The following is a 19,283-nucleotide window of genomic DNA, read 5'->3' on the forward strand; positions in this document are numbered from 1 at the left end:
CAAAAATCAACACTTCAATCCCTTAATACCATAAAGGGTTACTCCAAGCATCATAACCAGTTAGAATTCCTGAGGGATATAAAATCTTGACAGCTTAATTGCTCGAAAGCCCTACTCGTTATATTCCTCTATAATTTTATAATTACATAGTTTTTCTCAGCCTACCTCTTTCTCACCCTGTTTTGTTTTTCTCACAAAGAGGACAACTAAAGACCTGATTATTTCTAACCACTCATTCTGTGATTTTGCTGACATGAGGCTTTCTCATATTTCATAAAATATCTTACTATAAAAAAGTTTTATTAATACTTAAAGGGACATTGTGGTCACCAAAACTACTTCAGCTTAATGAATCAGTTTTGGTGTATAGATTGTGCCCCTACAGTATCACTGCTCAATTCTCTGCCATTTAGGAGTTAATCACTTTATTTATGCAGCCCTAGTTACACCTCCCTCAATGTGACTTACACAGCCTTCCTAAGGGCTTCCTGTAAAGCAGTGGTAGTCAACCTTTTTTTACCTACCGCCCACTAATGCATCTTTTTGGTTGAAATAATTTCTTTACCGCCCACCAGTTTTCGCGCAAATGCAGAATATTTTTTAGAAAGGAGGGTGTTTAAAAAAAAAAAAAAAATGTACGTACATTTATCTTTTTATTTCTACTTAATGCAGGTTTATAAGGTTTTAACTTTATAAAGTTTAATGAGAAAACAATAAAGTAAATTGAAATTACCTTTACTAGTGATTAATGAGATCCTTGAGGTTGATGCTGCGAGACTAAATATTTGATATCTGGTTCGATTTTCGTAAGGAACAAACGAAGGTCTCTTTCAGTGATATTCAGACGACTTCTCTGTTTGCGCATATGATTTCTCATTTGTACGTCAGCTCATCTCCTCTCCCTCCTCAATTCTCCTCCCCACCTTTTTTTCCCTTTTTTCTATTTTTTTAACCTTCCTTGTAGCAATGCCCAGTATGAAGGCTGAGCTAGGTAGCCCACTATAACAGACAGGCACACATACAGACACACATACAGACACACACATACAGGCACACATACAGACACCCACACACACACAAGACACACATACATACACACACACAGACACATACAGACACACATACACGCACACACACACACATACAGACACACACAACACATACATACACACATGACACACATACAGACACACATACAAAGACACATACAGACACACACATACACATACACACACAAGACACACATACAAGACACATACACACACACACATACAGACACACACAAGACACATACATGCACACACACAAGACATACATAGACACCCACACATGCAGACACACACATTATATTTAAGTCACCCTCCTGTTTCCTACATTTAAGGTGCAGGAGGGTGACTTATTTTTATTATTTCACTTTTGATAGGCTGTGTATTGCGTCATCGAAAGATGGCACTCCTCTGGTCATTTTTATTTTCAATGACTGTGTTTTTGTATGTTTTTTAAGGCTTCTGGTTATTGTCTGTCCCAAAGTGCAGACGGGCTTTTACTGCAGATGGAGGCACAGAGGTTATCTATGACAAATAAATGTTCTAAGATGTAATTTCTAGCAAAGCAGACATATCCAAGAGGTTTATATCAGAATGGCGTTGACAATATGGCTGGAATAATTCACATTTTTAGGTTGTGAAAACTTCTAGACGAGGCATGCGTTTGTGATTATTTCAAATGGAAATTCATTGGAATTTCTTAATTTAAAACAGAAACAGACATATACACACACACAGACATACAAGACACACGCATACAGACACACAGACAGGCACACATACACACATACATACACACACAAAGACACAGACAAGCACACAGACAGGCACACATACACACACACACAAGACACATACATACAAACAGACAGGCACACATACAAACAGACACACACAGACATGCACACACACATGCAGACACACAAGACACACATACAATGACACATACAAAGACAAGACACACATACATACAGACACACATATATACAGACAGACACATACACACACACAAGACATACATACAAAGACACAGACAGACACACATATATACAGACAGACACATACACACACACAAGACATACATACAAAGACACATACAGACAGACACACATACAGACACACATATATACAGACAGACACACACACACAAGACATACCTACAAAGACACACACACACATTATATTTAAGTCACCCTCCTGTTTCCTACCTTTAAGGTGCAGGAGGGTGACTTTCCCTGGGGTCCAGTGGTGGCTCAGGTGGATGGGAGTCAGAGTTCCCACTCTGACTCCCTGGTGTTCCTCCCGCGCGGCTCTCAGTTTTAGCTGGGAGGAGTGACCGGGGAATCACTTCCTCCCAGCTCTGTGATGTCATCACAGGGGGCCCGGTCGCGCTGTTGAAGCGCCCAGCGCTGACCGGGCCCCCTCACAATCCACATCCATCGGGTGGCCCTGACAGCATGGGCCACCCGATGGACACCTCCATATGCGGCCCCGGCGGTTTGCCGCGCGGGCCGGGGCCGCAAATGGTCACGGCGGTACCCAGTCGCACGGGTACCGCCGGCTGGAACCCGCCGGGCGTCAAAACCTGGAAATCCCTACCGCCCACCTGGAATCCTAAAACGCCCACTAGTGGGCGGTAGGGACCAGGTTGACGACCCATGCTGTAAAGAGTCATCTAATGTTTACACTTCCTTTATTGCAAATTCTGTTTAATTTCGATTTTCGATCCTTCTGTGTGTAATTAAAGTTCGATTTACAGAGCAGGAGATAAAAATGTTTAAAGTAAGTTACATCTGATTGAAAATGAAACCATTTAGTTTTTTTGCAGGATGTGTCAGTCACAGCCAGAGGATGTATGGCTAGGGCTGCATAGACAGAAACAAAAGTTATTTAGCTCCTAAATGGCAGAGAATTGAGCAGTGAAACTTCAGAGTCATGATCTATGCAACAAAACTGCTTCATTAAGCTAAAGTTGTTTTGGTGAAAATAGTGTCCTTTTAATACATTGTTCTTCTGTAAGGGTTTACTCTGCTTTAAATAGCAATTTTCCCATAGACCTCAATGGGGAATTGCTTTTCAGTACGCAGAGTAAACACGTACTCTGCTAAGCGCATGCAGCTCAATATGTACAAGTCAACAGACAAATTGTGAAAATTTATTTATTCAAAATATCTCTTATTAAGTGAATTCGTTTTTGAATGGTAAAATTATTCAATCAGGCACTTAAAGTGAGCCCGTAATTGTTATAATTTGAAGAGTAGCAACTTCCAGCTGAAAGCCAAATACAGTCTCAAACCCATTTCCTCTAATTTAGTATTATCTCAGGGTGGATGGCAATATACTTTATAATGTTGAAGTTTAAAAGACTCTACACACTCATAAAGTACTGCAACTGGAGTGCTCTATATGTAAGGAGTATTCTATTATAACTGCAATTTATAAAAGTGTCATTTTTTTGGAGAAATCTTCACCTTTTCAGTAGATTAAAGGATCACTATAGGGTCAGGAACACAAACATGTGTTCCTGACCCTATAGTGTTAAAACCACCATCTAGCCCCTGCCCCTCATGCCTCCATAAATATAGAAAAATCTTACTGTATTCAAGCCTGAAGCTCTAGATCTGCATGCTGTTTGCCTCGGAAAAACAAGCTGTCTGCTGACATCATCAGAAGTGGTGGCCTGATCCAATCACAATGCTTCCCCATAGGATTTGCTGAGACTGACAAGGAGGCAGATCAGGGGCAGAGCCAGCATGATTCAAACACAGCCCATGCCAATCAGCATCTCCTCATAGAGATGAATTGGTCAATGAATCTCTATGAGAAAAGTTCAGTGTCTGCATGCAGAGGGAGGAGATACTGAATGTTCGGATGCATTTTAGGCAGCCATGACCCAGGAAGGATCTCTAACAGCTATCTGAGGAGAGGCCAGTGAAGTTATCACTAGGCTGCAATGTAAACACTGCATTTTCTCTGAAAAGACAGTGTTTACAGCAAAAAGCCTGAAGGTAATGATTATACTCACCAGGACAAATTCAATAAGCTGTAGTTGTTCTGGTGACTATAGTGTCCCTTTAAGAAACATCTCCCCGTCTGTTAATCAAATAGCTGGGGAGGTTTCCTCCCTCTACTGTTAGCTTTACAGAGCTAACAGAAATTGCAGGCACGCTTTGTTCATGGGGTCTGCCATTGCCTCCCCCAAGTCATATTTATCCTGTGAATGTATGCACCCACAGCACTCAATGTATTTTTTTCTCCCCCACATCCCCTTCCGACTGATCGAGCACTCTGAGATGTACGGACTCAACTGAGAATCCGAGTCTTTTTGATGAGAAGCGTCGGATTTCTCTGGTATATATTTGTCAAGGGAGAAGAGGAGGTATTGCAATGGCTGCAGTTTTTTTAAAGCTTTTTTTATCCATACCTCCAATGGCGACATGTATAAATAAATGAATGTATGTTTTCATAGGGTGTATATCTACTAAACAGTCATTTATTTTTTAATTAATCTTTTTTTATTCCTTTTTTAAATTGGTATTTGTTTAAGTTCCATTGATCAGTGGTGCTGAGTATGGACTGGTTATAGGTGACAGGGAGGAGCCTTGTTTTATGTAAAACCACTCCAAAACACAAAATAAGAATTAGTCCTCTTTCCCCACAAATTTACTGGTACAGAGGCAGGGCCGGACTGGCCCACCGGCATACCGGGAAATTTCCCAGTGGGCCGTCAGCACCTGGGGCTGGGGAGATATCTAGGTGACCTGCGGCCGCAGGGAGAGCTCTTCTGGCGGCCGCAGGGGGAGCTAGCTTTTCTGGCAGCCGTAGGGGGAGCTGGCTTTTCGGGTGGCCGCAGGGGGAGCTGGCTGTTCTGTTTCTTCTCCCCCGCCCTCGCGCGCTACTTAATAAGACCGGGGCCGGAATATGATGTCATATTCCAGCCCCGGTCTCATTAAGCTGCGCGTGGGGGAGCAGAGATAGACAGCACAGCTCCCCCTGCGGCCGACAGAAGAGCCAGCTCCCCCTGCGGCCGCCAGCACACCCATCTGTCTGCCCACAGGTAGGAACAATTATGTGTGTCAGTGGGAGTGTGTGTGTGTGTGTGTCTGTCATGGTGTGTGTGTGACTGTCTGTGTCATGGTGTGTATGTGTGTGTCTGTCTGTGTCATGATGTGTGTCTGTCTGTCATGATGTTTGTGTGTGTGTGTGTGTGTCTGTCTGTCATGGTGTGTGTGTCTGTGTCATGGTGTGTGTCTCTCTGTCATGGTGTGTGTGGGTGTGTGTATGTCTATGTCATGGTCTGTGTGTGTCTGTCTATCTGTCATGGTGTGTGTGGGTCTGTGTGTCTATGTCATGGAGTGTGTGTGTGTCTGTATGTCTGTGTCATGGTGTGTCTGTCATGGTGTGTGTGTGTGTCTGTCTGTTTGTCATGGTGTGTGTGTGTCTGTGTCATGGTCTGTGTGTGTCTGTCATGGTGTGTGTCTGTCTGTGTCATGGTGTGTGTGTCTGTTTCATGGTGTGTGTGTGTGTGTGTGTCTGTCTAGGTTTGTGTGTGTCTGTCTGTGTCAGAGTCTGTGTCATGGTGTGTCTGTCATGGTATGTGTGTGTGTCAAGGTGTGTATGTCTGTCATGGTGTGTGTGTGTGTGTGTGCATCTGTCATGGTATGTGTGTGTCTGTCATGGTATGTGTGTCTCTGTCATGGTATGTGTGTGTCTGTCAAGGTGTGTGTGTGTGTCTGTCAAGGTATGTGTGTGTGTCATGGTGTATGTGTGTGTCTGTGTGTGTTTTTAAAAATAGTGTTTTTACTCACCTTTTTTTTTCCCAACGTCGTGCTTGTCTCCCCTCGACTGGCCCTGCCTCTATGGCTGAGATCATCAAGCTTGATGATCTCAGCCAATCCGCACTGACACAGGAAGCCCCTCTAGTGACCGTATGAGTGTCTGTCACTAGAGGTGTCACTAGGAAGCAATGTAAACACTGCCTTTTCTCTGAAAAGTGAGTGTTTACATTGAAAAGCCTGCAGGGACAGGTTATAGACACCAGAACCACTACATTAAGCTGTGTGTGTGTGCGCCTGCTAGTGAGTGAGCTTGCTTGCATATGTGTGTGTGTGTTTGTGTGCCTGCTAGTGAGTGAGCTTGTGTTTTTATGTCAATGAGCTTATGTATATCAGTGAGATTGTTTGTCTATGAGGCTGTGTATCAATGAGCTTGTGTGTGTCAGTGAGATTGTCTGTGTCTGCATGTGAGTATGCTTACTGTATAATTAAACGTTTTACTCTGAAATGACCAATATTTTATATTAGAAAAAGCAATATATATTTGAGATATACATATATTACTCAATCATCTGGGGTGGCAAGACATAGCCTTTTTACATATTACATTCGACAATATATGGCGCAATGACTTATGGGGCTAGCATAGTTTTTTGGTTTTTTTCCAGGGCTGCTTTGTATCCCCAGTCTGGCCCTGTACAGAGGGGACTTTTAGGAATTACCATAGGCTTCCTGCTTACCCCACTATAAGTATTTTGTTCTGAGTGGACATGCTAGAATAACCTTTTTTTTTTTTAAACATTTTTTATAGAAATATTGTTTCTTTTTCGGTATTATAAATCCGTGTCAGAACCTGATATAATTAATATATTGTAACCCGTATTCTGATTCACCGGTTTATTCTATGGCGCCAGATGTTTGTTTGTTCCTATCTCTAGTATCAGCTAAGAGACTTGTAAATACATTGTTATCATGCATGATTGTAACACTGCAGATAAAGTAATGTATTTCCCTCCCAGATTTTTGTTTTATTAGAGTAGATAGAAAATCTATAAGCGTTTATATGATTTATATGCACGCGTGCTCATTACCAATAGTGCTGATATAAAGAATTTAAAGCATATAGCAGATTTACATGTACTTATAGTGTGTATTCCACATACATGTCCAAGCAATGCTTACTTCGTCAAAGAAAAAAATATTAACTTTATTTTCAAAAAACAGTTATGAAATTGTAGTAGTTAGTGAAGCGTGATTTTTTTTTTTTTTTATAACAGAAAAAAAATGGGTCAATCCTGGTTACAATGATTATTTCCACATGACCTCTGCTCTAATGAACGTTTTGCCCCCGAAGCTGTGAACCTGGGAACTTGGCACAGGGCTACTACAGTTGCCATTCAGGTCATGGAGATGGGCCTAATCACTACTGTGAAACCTGTCTCCATGCTGCTAAGGCCTCCATGCTGAAGATTTCACAAAGCTTAGCACAAGGACCATTAATCCTGCTGTCAGGGAAAGTGTATCCAATTTAATGAAAGGGTAAGGTGGCTGCAAACCTAACCTTCTTTCCTGTGATGGAAGTGTAACACACAAATTGTTCTGAAAGTAAAGGCCAATGTTAATTATCATTGTGTAGAAGAACCCTGTGTAGCAGATTAGTTTTTTAACAGTTTCACTGCCATAAACGTTTGTTGCTACCGGGATTGTTTGTAGTGGCATTTAATGGGTTAATACATGTATAGAAACATAAGTGTTTCAGGGACATGTATGGGGGAGTAATCCAATATATGGAATGTGGCAAATGAAAAACGTGTTGTTGGGGCTAAAGAGGAAAGGATAGATAAGCAGTATTGTGATGGGGGCAGCTGAATCTTGCGCACTTTACGAACAAAACTAGTAGTAAGCATTTCGTCTGGCATGGCAGAGCAAAACAAGTTTAAACATAGCTTTATATTGTTCCCAGAGGTGTACTCCCTAGCATGTAAGTATTTTTCGGTCGCCATGGTGACGGGATTCATCATTTGAAAATGGTGGGGAGTTTCCTAGCAAATATATTTGCTGAGCTGCTTAATGCTACCCTGACACCATTAGAGCATCTTCACCAGTTTCTTCCCATTGAAAAGGGTTCCATCTCTTATTCTCTATAGTTTATTCTTTCCTGTTCAGGGTAAGGATACTGTGGGAGAGAAACATAGAGATGTCTGCCTCAGAGTTAGAATAGGAGAGTATGTTCCCCCATGCTGGAAGATTAAACTCTGCACAACAATAAGAGATAATGTGTTTAAGTGCTGTTCTCATTGGTATCTTGACCCGCAGAGATTGAGCAGGATTTTCCCATCCCAATCATCATGTCTGAAGGGCTGTCAGGAGATTAGAACCTTTTTCCAGACGTGGTGGCGGTGCGGCATGTTTGGAGCTTTTAGAGACACTGTATTTCATTTATTGAGGGATGTGCTGGGAGTTATTATCCAACTTGATCCCAAAGCTGTTCTCTTGCATTGCAGATGGTCTGATCCAGGACTCTCTGAGAATGAACTATGCCTTACCCATAGAATTTGCTGTACGCAATTGTAGCTCAAGGAATATATTTCTTGGTGGATAACCTACGTTATTGTTGTTGGTTCTATCTGAGCTCACTCTTACATGCCCTGCTCCCCCCCCAGCTTAAACCAGCAGGTAAATACCTCTATAGGAGTGATAGGACTGCCCCTTTGACCTCACTGTGGCCTTTTGTATTTTTCCTGTTAGTTTGTTGTGTTTGAGATTCGACTTGTATTCTCATTTTAACCTACGTTACACTTTAGCTTTCCTCACTATTCTGCGTTGTGCTGTTTTTACAGATCCTTCATAAATGTATGCCTATATTGGTTACCCTGACTTCAACCTGACCCTGGTTATACTTATTTTAACTTGTTTGACCACTCAAATATTTACACCTCCATTAATTGTGTTTAATCTGAGAGATTTGGACTAACCCATCAGCAGAACTTCCAACCAATCATTGCAGTCTAAGTTGGAAACAAATGTAATTAAAGGAACACTATAGTCACCTAAATTACTTCAGCTAAATAAAGCAGTTTTAGTGTATAGATCATTCCCTTGCAATTTCACTGCTCAATTCACTGTCATTTAGGAGTTAAATCACTTGTTTATACAGCCCTAGCCACACCTCCCCTGGCTATGATTGACAGAGCCTGCATGGAAAACAAAACTGGTATCACTTTCAAACAGATGTAATTTACCTTAAATAATTGTATCTCAATCTCTAAATTGAACTTTAATCACATACAGGAGGCTTTTGCAGGGTCTAGCAAGCTATTAACATAGCAGGGGATGAGAAAATCTTAATTAAACATAACTTGCAATAAAGAAAGCCTAAATAGGGCTCTCTTTACAGGAAGTGTTTATGGAAGGCTGTGCAAGTCACATGCAGGGAGGTGTGACTAGGGTTCATAAACAAAGGGATTTAACTCCTAAATAGTAGAGGATTGAGCAGTGAGGCTGCAGGGGCATGTTCTATACACCAAAACTGCTTCATTAAGCTAAAGTTGTTCAGGTGACTATAGTGTCCCTTTAATAACGAGAAATTGTCAACTTTGTAATATCAATAGAGCTGAGGAGATGTTCCCTTTCTGATATTGAGACTGTGTTTATTGTCAAACCATTCCTAAATTGTCTGACAAAAAAACGGGTATAACTGCACCAAGAGACTGCAGGCAAAATAACAATTAGACTGGGCAGTAGTAATTATTTTGCTTAGACTACCCTTTTAATCCTGAACATTCAAATTACATCTTGCGTCTTTTGATAAAAGCCCCAGAGGAATAAAACGCACAAAGCTCTTTTTTTATTGGGTGTAAAATCAAACAATGTTTGAACGGTGTACATTTAAAGAGTTACAAAAAAAAGATTTATAAAAAAAAAAAAACCATAATTTGTCAAACACAGTACAGATAAGGTATCAGACTGAACAGAAATATGGTAGAAAACAGTGACCTCCTCAAGAATGAGTGTGTATTTAATGCTAGACTCTGTAATACCCAACTTGAGCTGTGGCTCTGATTTTTAGTATGATTCACTAGACTAGAGCCAGTATTTTTAAAGCTGCTGTATCATTGTAGCTTGAGGATGCATGAAAAGCAGATGCTGGTATCAACGGTGTCATCACAATGTGTACTTTATGTAAACAACTGGGATGCTGCCTAATGGAGCACCTTAACAAGATAACCTGCCGATACCATGGTACTCAAGAGCATAGAACCCAAAATACACTACTGGGTGTTTATTTAAAAAAAAAAAAATTAATGTAGTAACAGAAAGGCAGAAGCCATCAATGATATTACATCTCATACATCTCTTTTGAGACTCAATCCTTATCATGTAATAGAGGATCCAGTTGCCCGTCAGATTCTCATGACTGTCTCGTGTTCTTTGTCAGTGGTGTGTCTGGTAACGATACACATCTTTCCAGATGAGATTTTTCTGCATGTCTCCTGTGAAGAAAAAGGTTAACTAACCCCCCATAAACCTATGGCTATTTGGCTATTAATTGAGAGTAAGATAAATTATTTCCTGACTTTGAAAGGACAGCCACATTAATCAACTTCCCTTATTCGGTTAAAACAGTTTATCCATGTATAGCTTCCCAAGCCTCTTGTAACGATATTCATTGTGTCTGCACATTTTAGAAAATGCTACACTGTCATTTGTATCAAATTCTCAATCTCATTAGTCGTTCAGAATAAATAATCATTAGTGTCTCTTTATTGTGTTTGCAAAGTACAGATGGACGCGATATAAACAATTACTTATGGATTCCTCAGTGAGCAATTTCTTCAAACTGTTATTTCTCGTTGCCCTTTACACACACCCCAGAAGTTTGTTTTTTTAATTAGGCAAGCAGTGCTTGTGGCATCTCATACTACTTAATCATACTTTACAAGACTATTTGTGGCTTCATTAATTCATAACTGGATTCGGATGAGACAAGAAAGCAATATATTGTTTTCCTGTTTTTGAGTTCGTCGATTAGCTGACATTGTGGAAAGACCATTGAATGATTTTCAATAGCTTACTATTTATACAAAATAAAGTTTTAATGGCTATGAAGCATAAATTCAAACATGTTTTTATTCTACAATATTGTAGTGATGAGCATTGCTGTACTACTTGTGCCTGACATTAAGTTATTTTAAATAACTCCCGTTAGTATATATGTTCCTTTTTCATAGTAATTACGTTCATGAATTGGGTCCATGTGGTACAGTATAGGCTAAAAGCATGTGATATAATGAAACAGACGTGGACAGGAACAGTAATATCAGGGGCGTCCAGAGTTTATATAGAATTGCTCACACCAGCACTGTCTGGGTAATTCAGTAGATAGCAATTGTTGGAATATACCAGGAAACAGGGCCGCCACCAGAAATTTTGGGGCCCCTAACTCAGCTCAGGGTCTGGGCCCCCAGGGGCCTGCCTCCAAATACCGCCCACTGGGTCCACCTCCAAATACCGCCCACAGGAATACACACACAGACACAAACACACACACTGATACAAAAGGACACAGATATGTACTAACAGACACACATACTGAAACAGACATACACGCATACAGGCATACATACTGACACCCACATACTGAGACATACACACAGGCATACATAGTAAAAGACAGACACATACTAACATACATACAGACACTGACATCCATACACACATACATTCATAATGGCATACAGACATACATTCATACATACAGACTGACATACATGCATATATACAGACCTACTGACAGACATACACACAGACATACGTTCATAATGATATGCAGACATACATTCATACTGACATACAGACATACATATATAATGACATACAGACATACATATATACATCCATAGACATACATGCATGCATACAGACATACATACAGACAGACATACATACATAGACAGACATGCATGCAGTCAGACAGACAGACAGACATACATAGACATACATACATGCATGCATCCAGACAGACATACATAGACATACATACATACATACAGACAGGTATAAAGACATACACAGACAGACAGACAGACAGACATGCATACAGACAGACATAGACATACATGCAGACAGACAGACATACATACATACAGACATACATAGACATACATACAGACATACAGACATACATAGACATACATACAGACATACAGACATACATAGACATACATACAGACATACATAGACATACATACAGACATACATACAGACATACATAGACATACATACATTGACATACAGACAGACATACACAGACAGACAGATATACAGACATACATACACAGACAGACAGACAGACACATACATACATTAGACATACACAGACAGACATACAGGCAGACATACACAGACAGACATACAGACAGACATACATACATTAGACATACATACACAGACATACACAGACAGACGTACAGACAGACATACATACATTAGACATACAGACAGACATACACAGACAGACAGACATACATACAGACATGCATAGACATACATACATAGACATACAGACAGACATACACATACAGACAGACATACACAGACAGACATACACAGACAGACAGACATACACAGACAGACATACACAGACAGACATACAGACAGACATACATGCAAACAGACACACACAGACAGCTCATGTTCCAGCCACCCTCCTGTCTCTTAACTTTTCTTTGCAGGAGGGTGGCTGGGGATGATGGGAGTCGGCGAGGCTCCCTCTTCACTTGCGCGTGCGCGCGCGCTCCTTGCGCGCGGAGTGAGCTGGGAGGAAGTAACCACTTCCTCCCAGCAGCACTTGCGGCTGCTTTTTTTTTTTTTGTAAAGGGGCCCGGTCGCGCTATACCTAGGCCACAGCACTGAAGGAGGGGGCCCATCGGGTGGCCCTTAGTGTGTGGGCCACCCGATGGGCCCCACACGTGGGGCCCGGCCGGCCGTGGCCCCCAGGGCCGCCGGGCCCGTGACAACCGTTATGGCGGCCCTGCCAGGAGATTGCTCATTTTTGGCCAAAACAGTCAAGCTGAAAAAATTGCTGAGTTTGGGTAAAATTTCAAGTTCTACCCTTACGGCCTGCGATTTGCAGTTCCCTAGAAAATGTCCAACAATTGACAAGCATAGTTTACAGAATCCTGGAAATAGTAACATATGAATCAGCATTTGTGTTTCATTTCTCATTATTTGTTTTTGTATTGCATTATATATATATATATTTTTATTTTTATGAATTGTTTTGGGGATATTTCATTTAGAAAACTAATATGAGTAATAGGTGTGTTCATTAATTTTTGGAAGAATGAAAATGTCGTGAAAATTAAGATTTTTGTTGATTTGGTCAGAAAATGAATATTGGTTGATTGATTAGCAACTGCAGGAATGGCAACGTCCAAAAACGTCCAAATTTTGGCACCATTTAGTCATTCGAACCAAATCGGTATTCATTAACGAATCTGGGTCGAATTGAAAATTATCAAAACTGAAACAAATATTCTTTCTTTGCACATCTACTGGATAACCACATATTTATAGAAAATTATATATATTTTCTTATCATTTTATGTAATGCACTAAATGAGGGATAGCATACCAGAGCTACAAATCTCTCTCTGTCTCTCTCTCTCTCACTCTCTCACTCTCTCTATCTATGCACACGTTATAACACAGTTTGTGTCTTTTTTGGCAGCATGGTACCCAGTGGACAGCATCTGAATGCACCGTGTGCTCATGTATGAATGGAAAAGTTACGTGTGCCCCAAAGTCCTGTCCTATTCCAAGATGCAAGAAAGGAGAGGTTGAGCATCTAGCTCCCGGAAAATGCTGTCCTACCTGTGTGGGGACTGGAGGTAAGGGGTTGAGATTAGTTTGGGATTTATTAAAAGGTAGGCAGAAGACAATAGCCTGGGAATACCCTCTTTTCCTATATTACCTCATGGCTTCCACAATGTCTACAAGCAAATCTCCCCTGTGTTCCAACACATAACAATCTGTTTATCCTATTGTAAAGGCTATTAGACACATGTGTAGCAAATCATAGTAAATATATTATGTACCTGTATTTCTAACACTACAGTCCTGGTGACCCTTCCCATCTGTACAAAAAAAAACAACCCCCAAAAAAAAAAAAAATTACTCACTTGTTCTCCAGCGCCCAGTCTGTCTCTGCACTGTTGCGACCTTCTCCTCGGGTTGTGTCATCCTTGAGACGTATGTTACGGTTTGAGAGTCGGGAACTTAGATACACAGAGGGCTTGGATTCATAGCTTCAAGCTGTCCTGCCAGTGCCAAGCCTTCTAATAAGTTTAATATTGGGTTTTGTGGGGTAGGGGAGGGGGAGCAGAACTACAGGCACTATAACAACTTTAATCAGATGACGTTTTTAAAGTGCCTACAGTGTCACTTTAAACATTAATAGTAATCAAAATTATTTCTCCAACTCATCTTTTTTTTTTGTAAATCTCTTTTTTATTGAGGCATAAAAGTTTGAGGGTACAGAAAATAAGAATGGAGACAATAAAGTTTCATATATATTGGGATCAATAAGATGCCATGTATATCATCTCTAAACATTTGCTAGCCTCATTTTATAATTTTTTCATTTTTGTGCGCAAGGTTTAAGCATATAATTTTTGCCATGCCGCAACAGTTACAAACAGTTAATTCGAGAAGCGTGAGAATTGTGGCATATGATGGTGCTGCACATTTTTAAAAATGATAAACCAATAAAGAGGGGTCATATTTTTGAGTACATATGTTATGCTAAGAAGATTGATTCACATGCTAGGCTTGTTTTGTGTGAGTCCTGGCAGCTTGTGATTCGTCTATGGGACGTTGTGTGTTCAGAAGGGATGTATCCTTGCTGCTAAGTGTGTCAATGTACCATACGCTGGGGTTGTGGTCATGGGGCCCTATGGCTGTAATGGTCAGCTTGTGGACCAGTGTCGACGTGTGGTGCGGTTGCATGTTATATATGTCACGTTAGCCCAAAAGCTGGGTATCCCTCTGGGGGTGAGCTAAGGCCTCATTATCGTGAGGTGACTAGTCACCCGGTGTATTGGGTTTGTTTACTCCTTACCTAGGGAGTAGCGGGGGGGGGAGGTGTGTGGAGAGGTTCAGGGTTCCCTCAGTGACTGTGCGTGGCAGTAGATGAACGCTCTCTATTTATGAGGGAATTCGCCACTGCTGAGACCCCAGCCTTAGCTGTAGTGCCTGGGGGTTGTCGTTTCTCCAGAGTTTGTGTGAATGGGGTACAAAAACGCAAAGGTGAGTTGGGGACGGGGGAAAAGAAGGATATTAATAACATAGAATAAAACATCATCGGTTGAGAGCCGTATATAAAGTCCCAATCAGACAGTCCTATAAGTTGAGGGCCGGCAGGCCATGCAAGCAGGTCGCCAGTCTGGCAAGTAGTCCTTCAGGTCGGGTCGTCACTCGAGCTGGTTCCTGGTGTTACAGCTCCCGCAGCTGTTGATCTCGGAATGAAGGCTGGTGCGTGTATCGGGTCCCAAATGGAAGTGGGGTGGGGTGCTCTCGCTTGTGTGTCTTCCGGTGAGTGGTTTAGGCCCAGGGCCGTCAGGAACGGAGTTGCGTCTTCTATCGAGGTGAGTGTATGTAAGCTGCCATTCAGGGTTACTGTCAGGGATCCATTCATTCCCCACCTGTAGGCCATGTTGGCTGAGCGGAGAGTGCTGGTCACAGGCGTGAGCGTTTTACGCCATAAGAGAGTTGCCTTTGTGAGGTCCTGATAGAATGTCAGGGATGCCTCTTCGAATCTTAGAGGTGTTTTCCCCTTAATCGCCGTCATTATCAGGATTTTGTCATGGGCTGTGGCACATCGAAGAATGACATCTCTCGTCGCCAGGGTGGATGCTCCCGCTGGACCTGGTAGGCGGTAAATTCCTGCAATGTTTAATTTTTTGGCCACCGTCTGGGACAGGATGGAAGTCAGCAATCGTCTGACATAGTGGGGTAGTTCGTCTACCGTAACTGTCATTGGGATGCCTCTTACTTTAATGTTGGTGCGGCGTTGGCGGTCTTCCATGGCCGTGATTTGAGCAGTGATGGCCCTGTGCTGGGACCGGACCTGGTGCACCGTAGTTTGGAGCTCGGTCACCTGTGATTGGAGATCTGCAATATCTCTCTCCGAGGTCTGTACCCGGTCCGTGATGGCTTTCATGTCCGTTTTAATGGGAGCGAGTTCATTCGCCAGTATCTTATGAAAGTCCGTTAATAGGACCTTCAGGTCGTGTCTGGTTGTCGGTGTGCAGTCGGCGGGTTCCGCAGGCGCCATCGGGCGAGCGGCTACCGTTCTATCAGCCCCTGTTTGCTCGTCTAGGTGTGTGGAGGCGTTAGGCCGCGGGGTAGTGACGGGCCGCTGAGCCTCTGAAGGAGCGGGTTGAGGTGGTGCTGGCCGCTGAAACATGGTCCCAATATCCCTGTTATCCATCGCCGTGTTCTTCTGCGAGCGGCGGCCCATAGCTGGCATGTGGGCCAGGGTGTCGGGCAAGATGTGAGGGTAGTCGTCGCTCACCTGCCGCGTGAGCAGTGTCTCCAGGCCTGAGAGGGATAACGCGGGGTAGGCCCCAGTTCTCCTCTTCCGTCTTGGCTGGGTCTTTTGTTGAAAAAAGGGCATCTATCGCCTCAGGAGTCGATGCTCGTTGTAGCTGGCTACTTTTGCGGTCAGGATGGGCTCCCACTTTCGGGTTATTTGCCCCAACTCATCTTTTACTCTTGTTCCCATCATGGCCAATTAAGACATTTTTTTTCAATTAATTAAATGCTACTTGTTGCCAAAGATCCTCTGTAGAATGAGGTTTGACTTCCTCAAAACGTATTGTTGAGCCAGGTTTAAAATGCCAGACTCCAGGCCACATAGAGATTCATGGGGTGCCTCTATTTAGGACGCAGGGATTTTTTTTAAACCACCATCTCTGGGGACATAGTACTTCTAGAGTTCTAATCCTTAGGACACACATCTGTCTAAAATCTAAATACATTAATTACAGAAAGTATTGTGGTCCCACATTGACAGCAGTTGAATCTTGGCACTAATGTCTAAATAGGCATTTTTCTTCATTGTGCAATCTGACAAAATTTACATTAAATATATTTGAGGAGTTGCAAAGTCAACATTTTGTCAAAGTGTGCTAGTAGCGATCTGTCATGAAATCCTGTATTATGCAGAGTGCATATCTGTGTAATGTTCGATTAGCATGTCAGGAGCTGTCATTGTCATTTTTCCTTAGAGATAGGAATGGAATCTGCTGTGATATAACCAGCTTATTACCTGTATAGAGCTGTGCGTGAGGACTATTAATTCAGCAATTTCTGGGACATCTCACCCAACGCATAACTTTGCATGCTTTCATGTGATTACCTAACCTGTCCATGCTTTAATATACTACAACTTATTCAGATTTTCATACCGTTTATGGCAATAATGTCTAACCTTTCCCCTTTCTAAGCTGCTGTCACTCTCCTTTCTCATGTTATAGGCCAGGCATAGGCAACCTTCGGCACTCTAAATGTTTTGGACTACACCTCCCATGATGCTTTGTCAGCCTTATGTAAGAGTATTATGGGGGATGTAGTCCACAACATCTGGAGTGCCGAAGGTTGCCTATCCCTGTTATAGGCTCACTGCTACCCCACTTCACTAACCCCTCCATCCACACGTCACTTGACTGCATTCATGGTTGATTTATATTTCTTATCTGTTCTGTGTTGAATTTATAAATGGGTTTTTAATATTATTTTAGTTTTTATATTATATTGTACCCACTTGTAACAATGGAGTGTTTGTAGGCCCAGTACATATTTGAAAGCGAGAAAAATATCAATGTATCCTTCCTAGTAAAATATGTTATAATGATAAATACAAATACAAATATAAAAGAATTCTGCCCTATAGTTTTTGCCCACTATGTGTCAGTCCATTTGCTCTCCCCAGGTAAAAACCCAATTGTTTCCCTCCCTATGGAAATGGCATACTCACTTGTGCTATTCTCAGTAGACCACTCATATATAAGAGGCAGAGACCACTGTACAGAGCTGTGCACACGCTAGCTCAGATCAGCACTGCTCCAACCAGTAGGATGCTGGGATGTGATTTACAAGATGTTAAAATGCAGGCATTGTGGGGAATCTGCTGATCTAAGCTGGATGAAACACAACTTTGTATAATCTGTAAGATCTCTGGTACCATAGTGTCCATGACCCAGAAAGATGTGTCTGGCTTCATTCTATCTTGTAACCACATATGGTGAGTTGTTTATATAATCGTTGTGCAAGATGTGCTCATTGCCAATGGCGAGTGAGCAAATGGAAATGTTGAACCATGGTTGTTAATATTATCATATGACTTTTAAAATGTTTTCTGAGGTCATTATTGATCTGTAATGCAATTAAACATCAATATCAGTGCAATCTCTAATTAAGAAAACGTAATCGCTTACAATAACGCAGAATACAATGTATCCCTGGCACAAATGCTTTTAGTTTAGAATTATGTTGAACAAGTCAATGAGTTGTATTTGCATTGTAATCTGTCTCAAATTCTTGCGTTATAAACAATTTCTTGCACCCTTATATAAATATTTTATAGCTTGAGGTTTCTGAAAGCTTTATTTATCTATTTATATACAGCTCAGGTCTCTGTATTTGCTCACCGAATGCAAAATAGCTAAACACTAATTGAAATGTTTTCATTTTCCAGTCATTTTCTCGCCTCCACTCTCTCCCGCCCCCTTATCTAGTCATGTCACCCTGTTATGTTGACAGGACCGTCTAATTAGGGGCACTGGGAAAGGACCGATTGTTCAAATAAATCTCTGAATCCAATTAGGTGCACTTAGTGTGATGCCACTTAGTGACATTTTCTATCAACACAGAAAGACGTTATTAAATGGAAAGGGTCTAACGTGAATTATTTCAAGTTGCTTAATGAAAGCTTGATTACAGTATTTTGTACCTGGGGTGCATTGTTTGATTGCTATTAATTGGCCACAGGCTGAGAAAAAGTTAGACACGTGCTTTGACAGACAGGCAGTACTGCAAACAGGTAAAATTTATGTTATGAAAAAAAATGTAACATTTCAGAATCACCTCAACCTACCTACTAAAAATAATGAAAACCAGAGTGAAAATATTTGTAGCATTTCTAAAAAAAATAAAAAAAATTTAAAGAGACACTGTAGTCACCAAAACAACTTTATCTTAATGATGCAGTTTTTGTGTATAGTTTATGATGCCTTTGAGGTTTCACTGCTCAATTCTCTGCCATTTAGGAGTTAAATCACTTTTGTAACTGTTTTTGCTAATCTAACCCCACCTCCCCTGTCTGTGACTGACACATCCTGAAAAAAACCAAAATGGTTTAATTTTCAATCAGATATTAACTTACGTTAAACGTTTTTTT

General features: G+C 41.4%; 1 protein-coding gene across 1 annotated transcript in view; it reads left to right on the plus strand.

The window, feature by feature from the left end:
- Positions 1–19,283, plus strand: part of FRAS1 (Fraser extracellular matrix complex subunit 1) — a 425,273-nt gene that overhangs the window by 156,163 nt on the left and 249,827 nt on the right. Inside the window, exon 5 of the mRNA XM_063458710.1 lies at positions 13,554–13,713. Coding sequence (XP_063314780.1) covers positions 13,554–13,713 — 160 coding nt within the window. The remainder of the gene's footprint in view (positions 1–13,553; positions 13,714–19,283) is intronic.

The sequence above is a fragment of the Pelobates fuscus genome, chromosome 6, assembly GCF_036172605.1.
Source record: "Pelobates fuscus isolate aPelFus1 chromosome 6, aPelFus1.pri, whole genome shotgun sequence".
Classification (NCBI taxonomy): Eukaryota; Metazoa; Chordata; class Amphibia; order Anura; family Pelobatidae; genus Pelobates; species Pelobates fuscus.